Here is a 24,097-nt window from a genome sequence, read left to right as displayed (position 1 = left end):
CCTACATTCCCAAAGGGCTACAGAAATCACACAAGTTAAGACCCAGAAGGAACATCATAACTAAGTTATGGAATTGTTCTTGGAATGCAAAAATAGTTTAGTATTAGAAAACCTACTAATGGAATTCATCACATTAATAAAGACAAAAGGAGAAAAAAGCCATATGATCATCACATCATTTAAAAACAAACAACAGGGACTTCCCTGGTGGCGCAGTGGTTAAGAATCTGCCTGCCAATGCAGGGGACACGGGTTTGAGCCCTGGTCTGGGAAGATTCCACATGCTGCAGAGCGACTAAGCCCATGCGCCACAACTACTGAGCCTGCACTCTAGAGCCCATGAGCCACAACTACTGAGCCCACATGCCACAGCTACTGAAGCCTGCGTACCTAGAGCCTGTGCTCCACAAGGAGAAGCCACCGCAATGCGAAGCCCATGCACTGCAACAAAGAGTAGCCCCTGCTCACCACAACTAGAGAAAGACGGTGTGCAGCAACAAAGACCCAACACAGCCAAAAATAAATAAATAAATTTATTAAATAAATAAATGGGAATAATGATAGCAACTTTGCAACATTAATGTAAGGATTAGCAGGAAGGTTCAGCCAAATGCTTGACACAAATTGGTAGCTATTGTGGTACTTTATCCATTAGTAAGAGACAGACACTGTCAAAGTAGCCAAATTTTAAACTGCTTTAATCCTGAGGGTTTCTTAAAAGCAGTCTCAATTTCCATTGTCTCATTATTCAGTTTTTTGCTGTCAACTGGCTTGCTGACAAAGAAGCCTGTTAAGTTAAAAGAGGGTATAACCTTACGGTAAGAATTTTTGGTAAATAAGGGTTTGTAGCAATTACCCAGAGCCATTAGCCAAATCCAGCCTGTAGTCTATTTTTGAAAATAAGTTTTATTGGAATACAGCATTGCCCGTTTGTTTACATATCATCTATGGCTGCTTTCATGGGATAACAGCAGAGTTGAGTGGTTTCAACAGAGAGTTTATGTCCTGCAAAACCAAAAATATTTACTATTTGTCCCCTTACAGAAAAACTTGCTGACCCCTGCTTTAGGCCCTCACCAGAAGGCTTCTCATGGCGGTGGCTTCTCTTGTTGTGGAGCACGGGCTCTTGGAGTGCGGGCTTCAGTAGCTGTGGCACACGGGCTCAGTAGTTGTGGCTTGCGGGCTTAGTTGCTCCACGGCATGTGGGATCTTCCCAGACCAGGGCTCGAACCCAGGTCCCCTGCACTGGCTGGCAGATTCCTAACCACTGCGCCACCAGGGAAGCCCCATTATTCTCATTTTTAAAAACTGTAAACAAAGGCTCAATAACTTGCCCAACCATACAGCCACCATACTTTCAACTGTACCACACTTGCCCTAGGTAGTCTGGCTAATCGTATTATCTGCAGTCACTCGGATACAATGACCAACCCATAAAAGAAGAGAGCAGTGAGCCACCCCGGACCCACTCTTCAGCCATCTAGAAATACATTATCACATTTCCAAATATGCTCTCGTTCCTTACCTATCAATCTGAATTTTCTTCAGTGTCTCTGTATTCATTATGATCTGCCTTGTAGGTTTTTTGAAGATAAGATCTTGCACTTTGTTAAACTGGCCTCCTTGTCTGATTTCTGGTAACTTGGGCTCTTCTTTATGTACGAATGGACTGGATATTTTTGAGGGTTTTGAGACCAGTGTAAGTTTTTCTAAGCTTTTTCCTTCTAAATTTATTTCTTTGTTATTCTTCTAAAAGCAATAAATGATGTTTCACGTTAAGACAGATTTTTAAAACATAAAGAAACAACGCTATATGAGGGCCTCTGCCTACATTTTGAACCTCTTATAATATTACCACCAGAAAATTACCCTTTTCTTCAGCCACATCAAACTACATGCTCTGCTGTTTTGTGTCCTCCTGACTTTATACAACGTTCCCACTCTCTGTCATTCCCCAACCTGGTAAACTTTATGACCAAAGGTAAAGTTCTCTGTGAAACATCTCTATTAGAAGACATTTACCATTTGTAATTATTTGTATAAATATCTCCATTAGATTGTAAATTCTATGAGGGAAGGGACAGTGTCTTAGAGATCTTGGTGCACCTCAAATTCTTTTCCGAACAAGATTGGATATTAAATAAATGTGGCCATCTTTATAATCCCATTGTTTAGAAGAATGTCTACAGTACAGTAAAGACTCAAATGTTCACTGAACACATGAATTTTAAATACAGTTGTCCCTTGGTATCTGTGGAGGACAGATACCCCCCGCCCCTCAAGGAGACCAAAATCCACAGATGCTGATGGCCCTTATATAAAATGGCATAGTATTTGTTTATAACCTATGCACATCCTCTCATGTACTTTAAATGATCTCTAGGTTACTTATAATAACTAATACAATGTAAATACTATGTAAATAGCTGCCAGCACACAGCAAATTCAAGTTTTGCTTTTTGGAACTTTCTGGAATTTTTTTCTGAATATTTTCGATCCATGGTTGCTTGAATCCGCAGATGTGGAACCCGCGGATATGGAGGGCCCACTGTATAAAGAGAGAGAAAAGAAAGGAGAATCATACCAAAGAGTAGGAGTTGATAGTATATTTAGTGGTGTGATACAGATTTCGAAGTTCATGTGGGGAATTTTCAAATCCAAACTTGAATACTAAGGGGTAAGCATTACCATAGGAACAGGATATGTCTTTCAATTGATGATTCCTATTTAATCTGTGGCTAAAATCTTGAGCCAATGGGAAGCCATATAACACAGCAATTATGCTGTGCATATGGACTCTGAAACCAGACTTCCTTGTTTAAATCCTGGCCCTATCTGTTACTTTAAACAGATAAACCACATTGACTTTAGGCAACTATTTAACATCTCTATGCCTCCATCTTCCCATTGATAAAATAGGGATAATAACAGTACTTGCCCTCCGGTAGTTATTATGAGGATGGAAGGAAGGGAGGAAGGGAGGAAGGGAGGAAGGGAGGGAGGGAGGGAGGGGAGAAATAAGAGAGAAAGGGAGAAAGAAAAAGAAAGAAAGAAAGAAAAGAAAGAAACAAACAAAGAAAGTATTTAGAATAGTACACAGAACTATGCAAGTTCAGCATTTGATATGATTACTTAAATTCTTGTGCTGATCCTATGCACAGAAGAGTTTCATATGTATATTGATACTTAAAAGCCTAGGTCTGGGCTTCCCTGGTGGCACAGTGGTTGAGAGTCCGCCTGCTGATGCAGGGGACACAGGTTCGTGCCCCGGTCCGGGAAGATCCCACATGCCGCGGAGCGGCTGGGCCCACGAGCCATGGCCGCTGAGCCTGCGCGTCCGGAGCCTGTGCTCCACAACGGGAGAGGCCACAACAGTGAGAGGCCTGCGTACTGCAAAAAAAAAAAAAAAAGCCTAGGTCTTCCTTAGCTAAACTTCAATTAGACCAGAAATGTTAAAAAAAAAAAAAAAAAGAAAAAACTATCCATAAAAGTTAATAAACACAGACTCAACAGCATTTTTCCTTATATCAACCATAAGCAAAGATTCAGATCTGAGGAAAACATTTGTAGGCAAGTACAAAACAAAATGCTGCCTTAAATAAGAATTAAATTTTAAAATACTCCTTTAAATTAAAATTTATATGATTGACTACAAAGAGAACAGACGCCATAGAATTTCAACAGTTAAACTGAAACTTATCTGTACATAAGGAAAACGTTAAGTACATGGATGGTTATTACTCTAGATTTTGTCTAGGGAGGGAATGGGAAATGTAAGGCCTGGAAAGTTTGTTTTTTCTGATCACCCTAACCATTGTTCCTCTACCTTTGTGTTTGGGCATCTGGAAAAGGAAGAAAACGTGTTAAACAGCTTGATGTACTGATTACTAGAAATAAATATGCATTTTCAGAAGAGAACTTAAAGGAACTAGCTAAATATTCTGGTCCATTCACTTCCTTGTACAGTAGGGTATTAGATCCTAAGGGAAAAGATAAGAAAAACAGTATTCCGGGCAAGGGAGCTCTTTCCAAACTTTGGACCAATTACTCCCACTTCTGGTATATTTTTCATCATTCCATTCCATGATTCTAATGAATGAAAAACTCTCTGGAAATATCTTTAGCTATAAAAATGGTTGTGAAAGAGGGATAATGCTAACTAAATTTTCATCCCAGGGTTGTTATTGTAAGGCTCAACAATGTGAAGCTTTTGGAGAAAGAAAGCATTCACATTCATACTAAGGTTTTTAATTATATATCCTATGCCCTGTAGGGCAATGGTACTGTAAAAATTTATGAGTTAGAACAACTATAGTACTATAAGTAAAAAAACAAAAAGTTATTTTAAGGGTCACAATTTTTAAAAGTTATAGAACTAACATTGAGAAAGGGGCTTTTAAGCTGCTATTAATCAAAATAAGAGTACAAACCGTTACTCTTTATACTTCTATAAAATCATAAGTAGGGCCTCTGTTAAGTCAGAAAATTTTGTGGGTGAAGATCATAAACCAGAATAAAACTGCAAAAGTTTTGTTCTTTTGTTTACCGGAGTGGTGACCACTACTGAATGTTGTTTATAAATTTGGGTTTTTCCTTCTCTGTTGAGTTTCTATGATGGAAAATTACCTTTTTTTAAAGCCTGACAGTAAATATCATTGATAAAACTTTATCTTGTTAACTGAATATCTTCCCTCTTTATTTTTGATTCTTACTGAAGGAGACAATAGAAAGGAAACACTAGTCTCTTTTGTACTATTTGTTAACTAGTTTAATTTAAGAATTAGACTCATTTTAAAAGCATTGAAAAGCTTAGTTCTTGGGTTTCCAATATCTTTGCTTTTCATACGTTAATAAGGAAACTAATTCCTATAATACCCATTAATGTCTTAAAAGTACCTCAAAACTCATAGAATATTAGTATTAGAAGGGATCATTTAGTTAAAACTCCATCACACTACTGAAGCCCGCGTGCCTAGAGCCTGTGCTCCACAAGAGAAGCCACTGCAATGAGAAGCCCATGCACCGCAACAAAAAATAGCCCCTGCTTGCTGCTGGCTGCAACTAGAGAAAGCCCATTCACAGCAACGAAGATCCAACACAGCCAAAAAATAAATAAAATTAAAAAAAAACTCTATCACAATTTACAAATGAGAAAACTAAGACCAAGAAAGCGAAATGAATTGCCCATAGCACACAATTAAACAATAAAGGTCCCCAACTCCAAATCCAGTGTTCTATTAAAATTTTGTATAAACTTTTATAAAAGCTGTATAAACCCAGGTTATACATATAGTAATAATAATAACTTTAAAATCGTAAGGGCCGGGCTTCCCTGGTGGCGCAGTGGTTAAGAATCCACCGGCCAATGCAGGGGACACAGGTTTAAGCCCTGGTCCGGGAAGATCCCACATGCCACGGAGCAGCAAAGCCCGTGCACCACAACTGCTGAGCCTGCGCTCTAGAGCCCGCAAGCCACAACTACTGAGCCCACGTGCCACAACTACTGAAGCACGCACGCCTGGAGCCCATGCTCCGCAACCAGAGAAGCCACCGCAATAAAAAGCCCACGCACTACAACGAAGAGTAGCCACCGCTTGTCGCAACTAGAGAAAGCCTGCGCGCAGCAACAAAGACCCAATACAGCCAAAAATAAATAAAAATAAAATCAATTTAAAATCGTAAGGGGCAATTAAAGGGAAATTTAATTGTCTAGTCACAATACATATGGACTTCTTTTCTGTTAGACATGAAAATCAATTTACCCTCTCATTTTTATAGCAATTTTCATTTATCATAGAATCAGAAATAAGAATATATTCTGTACAAATTATGTAATGTAATTTTGTTAAACGTAATAAATATGTATTTGTATTTATAAATTGTTTTTATTTTATATCTACAACCCAAGTTATTAAAACTTATAAGAGCTTAAGAATTCATAAAGATTTTGCTCACTACCAAGCTGAGTTTTTTGATAACTCAGTGGTCCTTTGAGGAGGAGTCCCTAACATCGTTGAAAATGTAATGGCTGACACAATGATGTGGCTGGATATTTAAAAAGGCAGATTGCAAGATATTTAGCAATAACAAAGTCATTTTAGATGAAAGCAATATTGACAGGGTCCAGTTGAATTTCCTCCTTCTAGTGTTCAGTTAGCTTTTAGCAGCTGAGAAATACAAGATAGGTAAGACAACACAATTACTTGTTCCATCTCCTCAGTATATATATTGTATTTATACTGATTTACCTATAGGCCTTTTAGAATAATGTCAATATATTGGAAGAAAAGGATATTCTGATTGGTAATGCACCTTGAGCTATGTCTATTTCACTCCATTAATTGAGAGTACATATCTCAGATAATTATTGTAGCGCTTTATCTGATATGAAGGTGCTATTTCCCAAGTTAAATTGAATGGCATAGGTACTGACAATGATGGAGAAATAAAAAGAAAAGAAAGCAAAAATTAAGTAATGCTGAATGTATATACCACGCTGATACTTTTTCCTTTTTCATACTGAACTGGCATGATATAGTTTAGAATAGAGAGCTGGTCTGTGGTGTCCTCCAGAACTGCAGAGATCCTCAGTACATCTAGAAAGGAGAGTGGCTCCATGACTTCTGGGATGATTTCTACGGCTGTTTCTTTGACTGTTTCTTCATTTTCTTCTACAGCAGTAGGTGGTTCACCTGTCACTGACACTCTCACCTCAGAATGCCAGATTTTTGGAGGAAGATTTGAGGCTTCCAGCTGACCTCTAAGAATGGAGGAAAAAATAAGTCAGCCACCAAATGTTTAAAAATTACTTAAACTCAGAAGCAGAGGCAGCATGTAGATTGGCTCCTACAGAGTCCATTTTGTCATATAATATAACCAAGATAATGAACAAAAGTAGTTTGCAGATGATTCTGCTAAATACCTCCCAGTAACATTCTGACCTTCCAAAGAAAAGCAACTTACTGGTTAATAAAGATATGTAGCCTGGGCTATTTGGCTATGCTTAACCAATTTGAACTTGGGCTAAAATAAACTTTTTTCTAGCAACATCTTTAGATGCCAACCAAAACTGTCTCATGGTTAGTGAAAAATAGAACGTAGTAGCCATTCTCCAAGATGGACCATATGATTCTCACCTTCTTGTACTCTTGCCCTTTGGTAGTCTTCCCCACATTGAATAGGACTAACCTATGTAACCAAAAGAATATTGTGGTTTCCAAGGCTAGGTGAATTTGAGACATTAAAGCTTCTCCATTATTCTCTCATATCTCTCACTCTGTGGGGATCTAGATGTCTTGTCACAAGGACACTTAAGGAGCCCTGTGAAAAGGTTCATGAGGGTGAGGAACTAAGGCCTCTTGCCAACAGCTAGCATCAACTTGCCAGCTCTGTAAATGAAACATCTTGGAAGTGGATCCTCTAGCCCCAGTCAACTCTTCAGATGATTGCCCAACTTTGACTTATGAGAAATCCCCAGACAGAACCATACAGTTAAGCTGCCCCCAAATTCTTAAACCATCCAACCAAGCTATGCCTAAATTCCTGACCCACAGAAATTGTGTGAAATAATAAATGTTTATATTTTAAATCACTAAGTTTTGGGGTAATTTGTTACACAGCCATAGGTAAACAGTACATGGAAATTTAACATAAGGTATTTCATATATATATATATTTTTATATATATACATATGAATATATAATAAATTGGAATTTGTAACATACTCTTCCATTCTTCTTGAGTTAGTTTTGTTAACCTCCTTGGTACATTTATAATCTCACAAAAATGCAGTCACCTAAAGTGGGAAGAAAACATTGAGATTAGTTTAAGGGAATGTTGAATGACATTTAAGTTATTTCTATACTCTTCCATTAAGAGAAAAAGAATTACAAGTGCTGTGGCTTATCCCCCCTTTTGGCTTAGCAGAGCGGTCCCGGAGATGGAAGAACCACTGCCACCGTGTGGCACAGGTGTATTAAGTAGTCAGCTTAATTATTGGCAGATAAATATAATCTTCGAGTTTCTTAAGGTAAATTAGTGTCCAGCATGGCTTTTGTATGTTTTTTAATTATATTCTGAGTATTAATTGGTAATCTTTATATAACAAATTTACTTTTCTGTTATTCTGATTACTAAAATATTTAATTTGATGGCTCCATTTCCCTGATCTGCCAGATTAACAGAATTTATTGCACCCAGACTGAGTGCAATCAGACTGAGATCACACTTAGAAAAACTATATTTATCCTGAAAATCAGTTTAACACTGCTGTTAAGATGTTACCCTTCCTCAGTAAACCAAAGTCCTTTCTGCTTAAATAAGCTTTACAATGAGAACACCCTATGGAGATTCTTGTTCTATACTGAATGAATAATGAATGGTAAGTTTCCAGTGTGATTTTGTCCACAGTAAAGTGATCGTGAGGAGGGCGGTTACAAGTATGTCTCATGCAACAAACATCTTATATGCAAAAATTAAAGAATTTTTATGTAAACTGAAAAAAAGATACTCCAAACTAGCCAAATTTTCTGGTTCAAGGACAGTCTTAGGAGGAAATAGCATGGTGTTAAGATTTTGGTTTTTTGCTGTGTTGTTGTTTCTTTATTTTTCCATTTTTTAGGCCTGGGGCATAGGTAAGTGTGCCTCACATAGGTAAGATGGGACTATGCTTATGTAGAATCCAGTGCTTTCGTTCTGTTATGGCTTCTCATTCCTCAATACTAGAAACTCAGGAGTCATTTCTGCTTCCTTCCTGCCATCCTGACATCAGCATTCCCCCAATTCAAACCACCATGAGGTCCTGTGGATTTTACCTTCAATTTCCATCTCCCCCAACACCATGCTGAATATAGCTGTTGTTTCTTGCCTGAACTACTCTAACAGCTTCCAAATTTTTTAAAATTAATTATTTTTGGTTGCATTGGGTCTTTCTCTAGTTGCAGAGAGAAGGGGCTAGTTTTCGTTGCAGTGTGCGGGCTTCTCATTGCAGTGGCTTCTCTTGTTGCAGAGCATGGGCTCTAGGCGCACGGGCTTCAGTTGTTGTGGTGTGCAGGCTCACTAGTTGTGGCGCACGGGCTTAGTTGCTCTGCGGCATGTGGGATCTTCCCAGACCAGGGCTCGAACCCGTGTCCCCTGCATTGGCAGGCCGATCTTAACCACTGCGCCACTAGGGAAGCCCCACAGCTTCCAAATTAAAAGTGATCTTTTTGAAATGAAGAACTCATCTTTTACATTTGAAAATCTCATCATGTCTCTCCTTAGAACCCTTCAATGGTTTCTCACTAACTTGGGGAAAAAAGTAAAATTCTTAACTTGGACCATAGGGCCTGCATGATCTGGGTTCCTCGGTTCCTCTCCAGATCCATCTGGCACTGCCCTTTTATTGCTCTCATGGTTCCAGCTTCAATGGGCTTCTTTCTCCTATGGAATCATGCTCCCTTCCAACTCAGGGTCTTTGCATATGCTATTCTTTCAAGTTGAACGACTCTTCCCCTCACCTCTTCACCACTGGTCCATCAGGTACTAGCTTAAATCAGTGGCATATTTCTAGGTATCTGCCATTTGCCCCATCTGGAGCCAATCTCCAGAGAGAAAATTTTTTCTCACATTACCTTCTAATGTGCCATATATTTTACTCGCTCATTGTCTTGCTCCGCCTACTAGGATGTAAGCTCCATGAGGGCAGAGCTTTCTGTTGTTCTGTTTACTGAAGCCTCCTCCGAGCCAAGAACAAAATTTCGTACATGGTAGTCAGGCATTCAACAAACTGCTGACAAAAGGAATGAATCCATAGGGCAACACATAAATGTGCAATAGTTAGGAAATGTAAATCTTTCACGTCCACTAAGCTATCCCATTCTAGTCTACGAATATTTACTGAAGACCTATGGCACGTGACCACGGTGCTGCGCGCCGCCAGAGTTTGGCAGCTGAATGACTTCTTAAAAGGCAACAAAGCCTTTTCAGGACAGTGCTGTTCACCCTCGGAGTCAAAATGAAGACTGGCGGTAAGAACTTAAGTCATTTCTGGAAAGAGATAAAGGAGTAGAAGGAGGAAAGGAGTAAGGGGGTGGTGGGGGACAAAAGATAAAGAGAAGGAAGAGCTCTCTTCTCCTGCCTTTGTGTTCGCAGTCTTTCTCTTCCTGGCTAGGATCCAAGAGTTTCCGTTCGCCCTACTGCTATGTGGTAAGAAGGAAAGATACCCACTTGTTGGCGAATCAAATCTGGGGTATTCGAGGCGGGGGTAGTCCTCCAGTCGGGCTTCACTTTTCCCGCTACAGCACCCGACGCCGCCGGAACCAAGCTAAGGTGTTTCTATGGCAACGCAGAGCTTTGGAGGACCTGTTCTTCTCCTTTAGCTGGCTACCATTTTGCCTCCCTCTGTTCCAAAGTATATAGTACATGTTGCAGTTTACAAAGATAAAAGGACTTAGGGAAAGAATTGTACGAGTGCTCTTGAACGTGGCTTATTTCAGTCAGAAGACGATTTCTGAAGCTTATTTTTTTGGCGGTGGCGGGAGATACCTAAATGGGGGGGCGGGGCGGAGAGGTGTTTACCCACGAGGCCACGCGGCGGGGCCTTCTGTTTCTTTTTCAGCCATCTTGGACCCTGTGGAGGTGTGTGTCGTTTCCGCGGCTGAACTTTGGGGGCAAATAAGTGGGGTCGGCTCGGCTATATTCTTCTCATGAGATGCTGGTGCGGCTCCGAGGCTCTACCAGCTAATGATTTCTATGGATTCCAGCAACAGGGAGGACAGGATGGAGGAGATACGGGAGTGATGGTGCTGGTCCCCTGACCTCCGAGAATGGGTGCTCCGGTAACTGGAGTTGCTTGCGGTCCCTAGCGGAGTAAAATATAAAATAGATGCATTTTGTCTGGCATCAGTGGCACTTTTAGGCAGGGTTCTTTGTTCATTTACTCCCACCTCAAACCTGGCTTTGCCTGTTTACTGTGTCTTTCCTTAGCTTTTCTTTCCCATTCAGTGTTTAAAAGTCTTGTTCTCTGCGTGCTTCTCTGGCTCCTTGATCTTTTTTTCCCCCATGATCGTGGCGTGAACTTTTTTAAGGCTTTCTTTTGGGGTTTCTAGGAGTTACTTCCTGTAGTGTACTGTCTTGCTACTTTAGGTTTTGTCTTCCTTTTGGAATTTGCTTAGTTATCAGGTATTCTCTGAGTTTGGGGCGCTATTCCAGAGGAGACTAGGTGGGAAACGCGCGTTGCAAGATTTTAAACTGATTTATTTTTGTTTTAAGGCCTGCTGGGAACAGGACTTCTAAAACGACAAATATGTCTGGAAGGTATGCGTTTTAACTATCATTGCTTTGTACTTGTAGTTTATTAGGCGTGAGCCTACATGTGAGTTTAAAACTGGTGGGGAAAAAATTTAGATGTTTGCTATATAGGTAACTTATAGGTGGTTGTCATTACAAGCCAAATCATACCTGTGGTTTGTTGAAGTTAAGCGAGATCTTTTAACAGCTTATGATTAACAGTATATTTTGTCTTAGGCTGTGGTCCAAGGCCATTTTTGCTGGCTATAAGCGGGGTCTACGGAACCAGAGGGAGCACACAGCTCTCCTGAAAATTGAAGGTGTATATGCTCGAGATGAAACTGAATTCTATCTAGGCAAGAGATGTGCTTACGTGTACAAAGCAAAGAAGTAAGTTGATAGTATTGTGCTTTTTGAGTTTTCACTTGATTGGTCTCATTTGAAGTTAGTTAAGTAAATGGTACTGTTGTGGTTTCTACTTTGGGAGTTCAAGGAAATTCATGGTTAGTGTTGGATATAGGTGTCTTCTGCACTTAGGAAAATTACAGCTATTGTTTTAAGGAAGGCGTCAGGTCCTTGTATTATGATCTTAAGGTTTTATAGAGCATTTTTCATATCGCTTAATTCATTTTGTTGATCTCTTGAAGTTACAATTTTTATAGATGTTTAAAGATGTTATCTCTAGAGCATTGGTTCTTAAACCCATTCCAGATCCATTAAAATCTCTGGGATAGAGGTGGGGGCGGGGGTGGAAGCAATGGGTAGACTATTGTGTATTTAAATTGTTTTTAAAGGATCTTTGGGAACATGTTTTCATCTCCCCCACCCCCCTTTCCTCCTGCAACCAGAGTGATCCTTTAAATTTTTTAATTTTTTTCCCACGCGTGGTTTACAGGATCTTAGTTCCCTGACCAGGGATTGAACCCGGGCCCTTGGCAGTGAAAGCGTGGAGTCTTAATCACTGGACCACCAGGGATTTCCCAATCCTTTAAAATTATAAGTCAAATCATCTGTACATTGCTCAAATTCCAACTCTTCCCCATCTCATTTAGTAAAAGCTAAAGTCATTAAGGAGCTTCTAAGACCGTATGCATTCGGGGCTCCCTCTGTCCTCTCTTAACCTAGCTAGGATTCATCTCTTGGCATCGTTTGCCTTTCCACAAGCCAGGGACACAACCTCAGTTTTTAACACAAGCTGTTCCCTTACCTTCGAGTCTTTTTTCTGGTGTTAGCTTCTTAGTAAGGCCTTCCCTGGCTATTTAAAATTAAAAACAAGTTCCTCTCTCCCTACACTCAAAATGTCCTCACATTTCTTGTCCCCCCCTTCCCTGCCCCCTCCGCATATTACAGCTATTACTGTTTAAACTAGGGTTGAGGGCGACTGGTCTAGAAGTCACCTTGATTTTGTACCACACTATACTGGTTGTCTGGGTTCTCATGCCTTTTTTAATCTTCTTTTAAAATCAGCAACACAGTAACTCCTGGTGGAAAACCTAACAAAACCAGAGTAATCTGGGGAAAGATAACTCGTGCTCATGGAAACAGTGGCATGGTTCGTGCCAAATTCCGAAGCAACCTTCCTGCTAAGGCCATTGGACACAGAATCCGTGTGGTAAGTACATTATTAGCAATGTGGCACCTTTTGAATCAAACTAAGCTCACGGTGTTTGGCTTTGACTACTAAGGACTATTGTGATTATAAAATGTCACCAATAGATCATGCCGTAAAATTAGGGGCTACTGTGTAAATGTATTATGGAACATTTTCTTGGTATTGTAAGAAAAGTGAAGGCAAAGGGTTCAAATGGATTGTGCCTAGATTTCAGGTAATTGCTAAAGCTGCCTGGGGGTGGTGGGGAATAGCACAGTTGACCCTTGAACAACGCAGAGGTTAGGGGCACTGTGAGAAATCCACGTACAGCTTTACAGTTGGCCTCTTCATCTGTGGATTCAGTCAGCTGCGGATTGTGCAGTATGTATTTACTGAAAAAAAATCTGGGTATATAAGTGGACCCACACAGTTCAAACTTGTGTTGTTCGAGGGTCACCTATTTAAATGAACAATTTTATGGCAAATATATTTATTGGGTTCTAAAGTAATTGCTAGAAAATAAAAATTCAACATACCTTTTCCTGCCATAATTAATATTTCCGATCTCTTCATCATGACAGTCTTGTTCAAATAGGTATTAGTTTTATTTTATAGAGGAAAACCAATGCTCATGTCCCAGGACTTCAGCTCCAGATTCTGTGATATTTTTAACAGGATAGCTCCTGTTTTCTTCGGTTAGGATCTATTTTTATTTTATTTTATTTTATTTTGTGGTACACGGGCCTCTCACTGTTGTGGCCTCTCCCTTTGCGGAGCACAGGCTCCCGACGCGCAGGCTCAGCGGCCATGGCTCACGGGCCTCGCCGCTCCGCGGTATGTGGGATCTTCCCGGACTGGGGCATGAACCCGTGTCCCCTGCATCGGCAGGCGGACTCTCAACCACTGCGCCACCAGGGAAGCCCTAGGATCTATTTTTAATAGACATGGCTACATCCTTGGGGTCACAGGGTACTTTTGAACCCTGCTGAGCAGTTGAGATTTCTCATCAGAGGAGGTTTTTACTATCGTTAGAGGAAGCAAAATTAAATGGACTCTCAGGTTCCCAGTACTGGTTCTTAGTTAAAGAATGTTCACCTAGAAACTGAAGGCTCTAAAAATTTAGTTCCCTTCCCAGTAGGCTATAAGTCATTGGGTGCCTTTCAGAGATGGGTAATGGGACAATGGGGCATTTATTCATGTTGTGGTATTCAGTAACTGTTTGTATATAACATGCACTTAATGACATTATGTTCTTTCCCCTCCCCACCAGATGCTGTACCCTTCAAGGATTTAAACTTACTGAAAAGTAAATAAATAAAAGTGTTGATTTGTTCCCTTGTATTTTTGTTAACACGGCTTAAAAAATTCTTTGCCCTGAATTCAGTTGTGAAGTGCTTAAATGGTGGTGGTTATCGGGCATTTTCAGAGTATACCGGAGCCCAGAGAATATGGCAATTACAGAGATTTAGACAACAGGAGGGTTTTGATGAGGATAGGATGTATCTTAATATAAGACCTTAAATGTTGGGGGGAAGGTTACAAGTAAGCTTTATTTGGGGACGGTGGAAAGGAGTATCTTGGAAGGTTTACAGTGATTGAATGCTGGAATCTAGCCTATGAAAAGTTTTGGACAAGTGGAGATACCCGCAGGAAGGATAGAAGTCAGTTTTTAGCCAGTATTGATATACACCATGAAATTTTTCCAGATTTCCACATCAAATGGATCTATAACTTTTCCCCTTATTTCAGCTGTGGTACTGGTAACTACCTCCCTCATTAAATTGAAAGAAACTGAAAATATCTTACCTTCCTAAAGTACCTTGTAGTAGCATGCACTTGCTTAATATAGATTGGTTGGGAAACTTGGGGCTTAAAAATGGTAGTTGGGAGAAATTTGAATGAGGATTATATTGATGGTATTTGGCAGCTCATTTAGATGAGATATCCTTGGGATTTGTGACTGGACAAAGCATCCAGTATATAACACTTGACTGGGAATAATGTCTAAGTTGAAAGTGTCCCTAAATTGCCACATACCTTAAAAAATCTTGGTGGGGGGTGGTCAGGATTGCCCGGACAGGGTTGCTGTCCTTTACTCCATGTTTTAATAGTAAAGTGCAGGATTGAGACGTTTTGGCATGATACAAAGGCAACTAAGCAGGGCTGCAGAATATTTTAAATCTCAGAATGTGCTGAATACAAGTTTGAACCAAGGCATCAGTTCGAGTATGGTGGATTTAGGTGTTTGATGCAGTAGCAGGTACTCCTTTTATTAACCAACAGATCTTGACATTCCATTGAAAATACCAACAGAAAACTGGGAGTTTACCAAACAGCACCCCTTTTAACAGATTTTAATTGTATTTGTTTTCTCTTAAGAAGCAGATTCTAAAAAATGATTAGCATGAAGGCACGCAGCAGTTCTACGGTTTGCTTAGTTTAATGGTGGCCCTGAGGCCAAAATTGCTGTTGGAAGTCACCGAAAAGGGGCTTGTGTTTGTACTGCCAGTCTTATTTGTCTGGCAGCAACCCTCGGGAGCCATGGCCTCAAGACAAATGAGGTGGATGGTAAGGAGAAGCAGCTTGGAGTCATTGGTCAATTATGCTCTCTTCGTGGGATCTAAGCAGTTCATTTCATGGCCCCACAACTTGAAATTTGGTTAGGGGACTTCGCTGATGGTCCAGTGGTAAAGAATACACCTACCAATGTAGGGGATGCAGGTTCGATCCCTGGTCGCGGAACTAAGATCACACATGCCGCGGGGCAAGTAAGCTCACGTGCCACGACTAGAGAGAAGCCCGTGCACCACAAGGAAGAGCCCGCACTAAGACCCGACACAACCAAAAGACATTAAAAAATAAGGGGTGGGGGGTGCTTCTCTGGTGGCACAGTGGTTAAGACTGCCTGTGCAGGGGACCTGGGTTCAAGCCCTGGATCAGGAAGATCCCATATGCTGCGGAGCAACTAAGCCTGTGTGCCACAACTACTGAGCCTGCGCTCTAGAGCTCATGCTCTGCAACAAGAGAAACCACCACAATGAGAAGACCGCGCACTGCAACTAGAGAAAGACTGTGAGCAGCAACAAAGACCCAACGGAGCCAAAACATAATTTAAAAAAAAACAGCCAACATAAACTAAAGGTTAACTACTTTGTTGTACCAGTTAAATAGCTGTACTCTTGGGGATCGTTGAATAGAGGAAGAGATGCTTGGGGGTGGTACTTCAGAAAAGGGAAATGGCACAAACATTGCGAAACCAGAAGGCACTTGAACAATTTAACTGGGTTATGTAGTGTGACAGAAACCAATTGGAAGTAATTGGAAGGTAAGTCTAGAAAACTACCAGGTGCCAGGATTTTAGACAATAGTCGTTTTTTCTTTTTAGCAGTACATGGGCCTCTCACTGTTGTGGCCTCTCCCATTGCGGAGCACAGGCTCCGGATGCACAGGCTCAGCGGCCATGGCTCACGGGCCCAGCTGCTCCGCGGCATGTGGGATCTTCCCGGACCGGGGCACGAACCCGCATCCCCTGCATCGGCAGGCAGATTCTCAACCACTGCGCCACCAGAGAAGCCCTAGTCTTTATTTTTATTTTTTTGGCTACACTGCCCATGACATGTCGGGGATCTTAGTTCCCCGACCGGGAATGGAACCCTTCCCCCCTGCAGTGGAAACACTGAGTCTTAACCACTGGACTGCCAGTGAAGTTCTAACAATATTCTTGTATTAGAGTGTCAAGAGCTTGAGTGACAGGTGACAAGATTCATATTTTAGAAAGATCCCTGTGGCAACCCAGCATAAACTGAAGGAAGGGGAAACCAGGTAGGCTTTGCAGTCTTAACTGAGATATTTGAGTACTTTAATAGAGCAGACTAAACATTAACCGAATTTTAAAACCAATTGATTGTAGAGAGGAGTCTTCAAAACTAACTTCCTAGCTTTGGTTGCTGAGCGGGTAACAGTGCATTTACAAAGTTGGGGGACTAGGAGACGGTTGGGTGGGGGGAGTGAGAGCCTGTATTATGCTTTTCTGCACCCATAGCGAGGTTTGGTCAGTGCAAAGGCAGTCCTCAAGCCAAAGCTACATTGGAGGAGTTGAATGTTTCACAGAAATGAACTTAAAACGGCTAGCAGCTTGTCCTTTAGACTATTGAAACTTCCCCTCCACCAGCATGACACTGCCTTTACCGCTAGGAAACTGAGATGACCGGTATCATTCTTTACTCACAATCCGCAATTTCTTTGTGGTTTTGTGTAGAGAGTACGTTATAAAGTGATATATTTTGTTTGAACACCCAGCTTCCACTAGTTGTGGGATGATAAGACACATCTACTACTACTGGTAAAATGCCTCAACCATTTTTTTCTTTTTTTTTAAAGTACATTGTGTTCACCAATGAATTGTAAATTCTTGGGGATTTTCTGTCCTTTTTTTTTTCTACTACAGTTCCTAGCATAGTAATTTACAATATTCAGTTCCTGGAATGACTTACAGCTCAGTGATTTCAGTCCCTGGTTTTAATTCTTTGTTTTGTGGGCCACAAAGAGATTTGTCCCAACTTACAATTTCCTATAGTTCCTCACGGCTCAGTTTTTAAGGTAGTTGCCTTAATGGCAAAGATCTACCTAGTCTCCGGGGTTAATGCAGTTGCAATTCTTACATTCATAGAAGTTAAGGGATGGGTTTGAATAGTAAAGAACACATTTGATTTTACAGAAAATGACTTTCATTTAAGTGGGTCTAACACGATATTGTAAATCAACTACACTTAATTTTTTTTTTAAGTAGGTCTAGAATTGGTGACTCAGGATAAGTAAAAATGAAAATTACATTCACTTACCTTTTATACAGAGAGCTAACCATAAAAGATTTTGCATGTGTCTAAGCACCTGGCACCTAGTGAGTGCATATCTTTTCGGTGAATAACTGAATTAAAAAGTGAAAAACTGCCTCAGTAAGGACACCGACGTATCAACATCCCATTACCAACAGCACCCACTACTCTTCCCACAGCTCAGCTCACGTGGGCCGCCAAGTGGCTTTTATTGGCTGGTTTCGCGCGAATGAGACGCGATGGACGTGATGCAACTCAGCGTCTTCCGCGGTGAACTTCTTATGGGTGACGCTAGCCAATCAAGAAGCACCTTTCCACCGCCAAGTCCCTCCACCTGCCTCGAGAGGCGAGGGGCGGGGCTGGCGCTGGGCGCGGAGGCGTCACGTACTCCATGGTAACGACGCTCGGCCTGAAGATGGCGGCCGAGACGGGTGGAAGATCGGGCCCCTCGGCTTCAGGCCGGGGCCCGAGCCGGTGGCACTGGAGCGGTTCTTTATGGGTCCGAGGCGTTTTACTCCTGTTGGGCGGGCTCTGGGCAAGCGCTACATCTATTCCTGTCTCCTTGGGCAGTTCTCTTCCCTGCCGGCACCACGTCCCCTCTGAGTCTGAGGTAGGGCGACAGAGGGGCCCTGTGAGGGTAAAGTAATACGGGAGGCGATGGCATAGAGGATGGTGATTGGAACAAGTGGTACTGGAGGAGAAAGCGAGATTGGGCCAGAGACTGAACTCTTAGAGGGCTGGGACCTGGTATCAGCTTCTTTCCTGCACCCAGCAAAGTGGCTCAGTTAGGCGCTCAGAACGTCATCAGGTTCCTGCGCGGTGGGTTGTGCTTATCAGGTAGTCCTAGAGCAATCGTTTTCAAACTTGAACGGGCCGTCAGAATCACCTGAAAAACTTGTTCAAACACAGATTGCCGCTCCATTCCGTCCCTCTGCCCACTTCTGACTCATTAGATCTGGGATGGGGCCTCAGAGTTTGCAGTTGAAGTTCCCAGATAGTTGATGATGCTGCTTGTCCAAGGACCTCACTTTGGGAACCACTGATCTAAAGGTTTGAGAAGAAATTGATAGGAGAGCTAGACAAAGGCATTGAGAGGATACTGGGGATTCTCTGGAGACAAAATTCAGGTTGATTTTCAAGTTACTTCGTCACATTGCTTGCTTTACCCTGTTCTCCTGTCCTGGAAGTGCCTGCCTCCCTCCCATTACATTTTTATTCCTGTCTAAATTCTTTCATTCTGAGTTCCTTAACCTCAAGGCAGCCTGCTGAAACCACCCCCAGTAGAATGTTCTTTCCATTTCACAGTATGTCTTATCTGTACTCTCTTCTGGCACTTAACCAAGTATCGCTGTGTGGTGATGGTTTGTGCCTTTGTAGTTAAATTGTAATTTTCCTTGGGATAAGGTTTGTGTCTTATACTTTAATTTCTCCACAGTACTTAGATCAGAGGAGGGCCCACAATAATCAGTATTCTTTGAGGAAAGAAGACACAGTACCTGGGTCAGGGCTGCATGTTGTGATTGGTTTTATAATTTGTCTTATTACTTTAACAAGAAAGATTAATCTAGAAATTTTCAGGTCAGCCCAGAAATCTAAGACCATTCATTTTTGTGATAATTTCCAAAAATTTCTATGCATGCTGTTCATAACCATATATGCCAGAATACTAAGTTTGTGGCTGTATTACAGCTTTTATCATGACACTGCATTCTGGCTGAATTATTTTATTTAGTCTCTTAGCAACTTGTAAGTTTATAATACAATATTGTTGTCTATAATCACTATGTTGTACGTTAGATATCTGGGACTTATCTACTAGTTGCAAGTTTGTACCCTTAAACATCTCCTCAGTTCCCCCCACCCACCTAGTGAATTCTTTTTAAAAGACATTCCCACAAAGCCCTGCACTTCTCTCTTTGAATTTAGATCAAAAGAAGAGAAAATAGTTCAGAGAACTGCAAAATCTCTGTACTAGAAAGAACCTTAATAGCTGTTTTCTTCTTGTGATTGTTGCCAGTGTACAAATCTACTTATATTTGAACATTTCCACAAATAGGGAAGTTATCTCCAAAGGCAGCCCCTTTGCTTTTTGGAGAGATCATTGTTCTTTTTATAGAGCTGAAAACACAGACGTTCCTGCTGGTCCAGTGGTTAAGACTCTGAGCTTCCACTGCAGGGGGCACGGGTTCAGTCCCTGGCAGGGAACTATGATCCCGCATGCCGCATGACACGGCCAGATATGATAAAAATATAGAGCTGATAACTCTTCCTGAAACTTCCATCCACTATTTTTATTTATGGCTCTTGACTGAACAAACTAAATAGTGATAGTGCTTCAGATATTCAAAGCAAGCTATTAAGTTCTTCTTAAGAGTTCATATTCCTAATAAATTTTACTAGTTATTCATAGAGTATGTAGTAGCAAGTCCTCCTAACCAATCTCTTTGCTTTAGCTTGGACACAAAGTATAGACAAGTACTATTCATTGTACTGCTAGTGACTGTACCTCTGTTAATTGCAACAGGAAATTACAGTAACTTTTTATTGGTATTGGTGGGGAACTATGAAACATTTTGACTCATATATCATCTTCTCAACTAAAAACTCTACGTTTTGTTTTGTTTTTGTTTTTATTGTGTAAGTTAAAACAAACCCCCAAACAGAATAGTATAATGAACTCCCTCCCATGACCCTTCACCCAGCTTCAGCACTTAACAGTATTCTCTTAGTTCTGTTTCATATACTTCTACCCATTCCCCATCTTCCCACTGTTATTGATATTAAAAAAATTTTTTTTGTAAGGTTTATATATACTGAAATGTAGCAAATGCAAGCATGTATATTCGTGTAAAACCCACAACTCTATCACAATATAGAACATTTTCAAGTCTCCAGAAAGTTCCTTCCTGTTCTGTGCCAATCAGTCTCTCCCATCCACTCAAGGCTACTATTGTTCCTTTTTTCTTTTGGTATTAGATTTAGATTTCATATCAAATTAGTTGTGCCTATTCTAGAACTAAGCTTATATCAATGGAATTATATAATATGTAGTGTGATATGGTATATCACATTGGATTTTCCAATAGTAAATCAATCTTGCATTTTTGGAATAGACGCTACTTGGTTATTACGTATTATCTTTTTAATACACTTCCGAATTAAATTTGCTCATAGATTAAGGACTTTTGCATCTATGTGTATGAATGATGTTGGTTTATAGTTTCCTTTCTTAGTGAAGTTTTTGTTAGTTTTTTTAAAAATTTAATTTATTTATTTATACAGCAGGTTCCTATTAGTTATCTATTTTATACATATTAGTGTATATATGTCAATCCCAATCTCCTAATTCATCCCACCACCCCACCCCCTGCCACTTTCCCCCCTTGGTGTCCATACGTTTGTTCTCTACATCTGTGTCTCTACTTCTGCCCTGCAAACTGGTTCATCTATACCATTTTTCGAGGTTCCATATATACGCATTGATATACGATATTTGTTTTCTCTTTCTGACTTACTTCACTCTGTAAAACAGTCTGTAGATCCATCCACATCTCAACAAATGACCCAATTCCGTTCCTTTCTATGGCTGAGTAATATTCCATTGTATATATGTACCATAACTTCCTTATTCATTCGTCTGTCGATGGACACTTAGGTTGCTTGCATAACCTGGCTATTGTAAATAGTGCTGCAATGAACACTGGGGTGCATGTGTCTTTTTGAATTATGGTTTTCTCTGGGTATATGCCCAGTAGTGGGATTGCTGGGTCATACGGTAATTCTATTTTTAGTTTTTTAAGGAACCTCCATACTGTTCTCCATAGTGGCTGTACCAATTTACATTCCCACCAACAGTGCAAGAGGGTTCCCTTTTCTCCACACCCTCTTGAGCATTTGTTGTTTGTAGATTTTCTGATGATGCCCATCCTAAGTGGTGTAAGGTGATACCTCATTGTAGTTTTGATTTGCATTTCTCTAATGATTAGTGATGTTGAGCAGCTTTTCATGTGCTTCTTGGCCATCTGTATGTCTTCTTTGGAGAAATGTCTATTTAGGTCTTCTGCCCATTTTTGGATTGGGTTGTTTGTTTATTTAATATTGAGCTGCTTGACCTGTTTATATATTTTGGAGATTAATCCTTTGTCCATTGATTTGTTTGCAGATATTTTCTCCCATTCTGAGGGTTGTCTTTTCATCTTGTTTGCTGTTTCCTTTGCTTTGCAAAAGCTTTTAAGTTTCATTAGGTCCCATTTGTTTATTTTTATTTCCTTTGCTCTAGGAGGTGGATTGGAAAAGATCTTGCTATGATTTATGTCAGTGTTCTTCCTATGTTTTCCTCTAAGAGTTTTATAGTGTCCAGTCTTACATTTAGGTCTCTAATCCATTTTGAGTTTATTTTTGTGTATGGTGTTAGGGAGTGTTCTCATTTCATTCTTTTACATGTAGCTGTCCACTTTTCCCAGCACCACTTATTGAAGAGACTGTCTTTTCTTTATTGTATATCCTTGCCTCCTTTGTCATAGATTAGTTGACCATTGGTGTGTGAGTTTATCTCTGGGCTTTCTATCCTGTTCCATTGATCTATATTTCTGCTTTTGTGCCAGTACCATATTGTCTTGATTACTGTAGCTTTGTACTATAGTCTGAAGTCAGGGAGTCTGATTCCTCCAGCTCTGTTTTTTTCCCTCAAGACTGCTCTGACTATTCAGGGTCTTTTGTGTCTCCATACAGATTTTAAGATTTTTTGTTCTAGTTCTGGTAATTTGATAGGAATTGCATTGAATCTGTAGATTGCTTTGAGTAGTATAGTCATCTTCACAATATTGATTCTTCCAATCCAAGAACATCGTGTATCTGTCCATCTGTTTGTGTCATCTTTGATTTCTTTCATCAGTGTCTTACAGTTTCTGAGTACAGGTCTTTTACCTTCTTAGGTAGGTTTATTCCTAGGTATTTTATTCTTTTTGCTGCAGTGGTGAATGAGACTGTTTCTTTAATTTCTCTTTCTGAGCTTTCATTGATAGTGTATAAAAATGCAAGAGATTTCCGCGCATTAATCTTGTATCTTGCAACTTTACCAAATTCATTGATTAGCTCTAGTAGTTTTCTGGTGGCATCTTTAGGATTCTCTATGTATAGTATCATGTCACCTGCAAACAGTGACAGTTTTACTTCTTTTCCAGTTTGTATTCCTTTTATTTCTTTTTCTTCTCTGATTGCTGTGGCTAGGACTTCCAAAACTATGTTGAATAATAGTGACAAGAGTGGCCATCCTTGTCATGTTCCTGATCTTAGAGGAAATGCTTTCAGTTTTTCACCATTGAGACTGATGTTTGATGTGGGTTTGTCGTATATGGCCTTAATGATGTTGAGGTAGGTTGCCTCTATGCCTACTTTCGGGAGAGTTTTTATCATAAATGGGTGTTGAATTTTGTCAAAAGCTTTTTCTGCATCTATTGAGATGATTATATGGTTTTTATTCTTCAGTTTGTTAAAATGGTGTATCACATTGATTGATTTGCGTATATTGAAGATGCCTTGCATCCCTGGGATAAATCCCACTTGATCATGGTGTTTGATCCTTTTAATGTGTTGTTAGATTCTGTGCTATATTTTATTGAGGATTTTTGCATCTATATTCATCAGTGATATTGGTCTGTAAATTTTCTTTTTTTGTAGTATCTTTGTCTGGTTTTGGTATCAGGGTGATAGTGGCCTCATAGAATGAGTTTGGGAGTGGTCCTTCCTCTGCAATTTTTTGGAAGAGTTTGAGAAGGATGGGTATTAGCTTTTCTCTAAATGTATCATAGAATTCGCCTGTGAAGCCATCTGATCCTGGACTTTTGTTTGTTGGAAGATTTTTAATCACAGTTTCAATTTCATTACTTGTGATTGGTCTGTTCATATTTTCTATTTCTTCCTGGTTAAGTCTTGGAAGGTTATACCTTTCTAAGAATTTGTCCATTTCTTCCAGATTGTGCATTTTATTGGCATAGAGTTGCTTGTAGTAGTCTGTTATGATGCTTTGTATTTCTGCGGTGTCCACTGTAACTTCTTCTTTTTCATTTCTAATTTTATTGATTTGAGTCCTCTCCCTCTTTTTCTTGATGAGTCTGGCTAAAGGTTTATCAGTTTTGTTTATCTTCTCAAAGAACCAGCTTTTAGTTTCATTGACCTTTGCTCTTGTTTCTTTGTTTCTCTTTCATTTATTTCTGCTCTGATGTTTATGATTTCTTTCTTTCTACTAACTTTGGGTTTTGTTTGTTCTTCTTTCTGTAGTTCCTTTAGGTGTAAGGTTAGATTGTTTATTTGAGATTGTTCTTGTTTCTTGAGGTAGGCTTGTATTGCTATAAACCTCCCTCTTAGAACTGCTTTTGCTGCATCCCATAGGTTTTGGATCAT

The 24,097-nt window shown here is 40.2% G+C and overlaps 3 protein-coding genes across 4 annotated transcripts in view; 2 read left to right on the top strand and 1 right to left on the bottom strand.

The window, feature by feature from the left end:
- Positions 1-10,272, bottom strand: part of DRC9 (dynein regulatory complex subunit 9) — a 41,663-nt gene extending 31,391 nt beyond the window's left edge. Inside the window, exons 1-4 of the mRNA XM_024754769.1 lie at positions 10,204-10,272; positions 7,726-7,796; positions 6,493-6,760; positions 1,526-1,749 (exon numbers count right to left, since the gene is read on the bottom strand). Of these exons, the coding sequence (XP_024610537.1) occupies positions 1,526-1,749; positions 6,493-6,760; positions 7,726-7,733 (500 nt within the window). The 5' untranslated portion in view covers positions 7,734-7,796; positions 10,204-10,272. The remainder of the gene's footprint in view (positions 1-1,525; positions 1,750-6,492; positions 6,761-7,725; positions 7,797-10,203) is intronic.
- A 298-nt stretch (positions 10,273-10,570) lies between these two features.
- Positions 10,571-14,201, top strand: RPL35A (ribosomal protein L35a). 2 transcript variants are annotated; one of them, XM_024754720.1, is made up of 5 exons: positions 10,571-10,618; positions 11,252-11,296; positions 11,507-11,659; positions 12,737-12,881; positions 14,131-14,201. In XM_024754720.1, exons 2-5 carry the CDS (start codon positions 11,286-11,288, stop codon positions 14,152-14,154), a joined length of 333 nt encoding a protein of 110 aa, XP_024610488.1. In that variant the 5' UTR covers positions 10,571-10,618; positions 11,252-11,285; the 3' UTR covers positions 14,155-14,201. The 2 variants fall into 2 exon arrangements, with proteins under 2 accessions (XP_024610488.1, XP_024610489.1); XM_024754721.1 differs by lacking the exon at positions 10,571-10,618 and adding an exon at positions 10,625-10,818.
- A 3,885-nt stretch (positions 14,202-18,086) lies between these two features.
- The window catches only part of LMLN (leishmanolysin like peptidase), a 70,400-nt gene continuing 64,389 nt past the window's right edge, over positions 18,087-24,097 (top strand). Inside the window, exon 1 of the mRNA XM_024754768.1 lies at positions 18,087-18,305. Within this exon, the coding sequence (XP_024610536.1) occupies positions 18,087-18,305 (219 nt within the window). The remainder of the gene's footprint in view (positions 18,306-24,097) is intronic.

This window comes from Neophocaena asiaeorientalis, unplaced genomic scaffold (assembly GCF_003031525.2).
Source record: "Neophocaena asiaeorientalis asiaeorientalis breed wild unplaced genomic scaffold, Neophocaena_asiaeorientalis_V1.1 scaffold423, whole genome shotgun sequence".
In the NCBI taxonomy this organism is placed as follows: Eukaryota; Metazoa; Chordata; class Mammalia; order Artiodactyla; family Phocoenidae; genus Neophocaena; species Neophocaena asiaeorientalis.
Note: the sequence above shows the minus strand (reverse complement) of the source record. Positions and strands in the feature narration are given on the sequence as shown.

Coding starts and splice junctions, on each gene's coding strand:
- RPL35A (XM_024754720.1), top strand. Junction 11,660..12,736: donor TACGTGTACAAAGCAAAGAA/GTAAGTTGATAG, acceptor TTTTAAAATCAG/CAACACAGTAACTCCTGGTG. Junction 12,882..14,130: donor TTGGACACAGAATCCGTGTG/GTAAGTACATTA, acceptor CCTCCCCACCAG/ATGCTGTACCCTTCAAGGAT.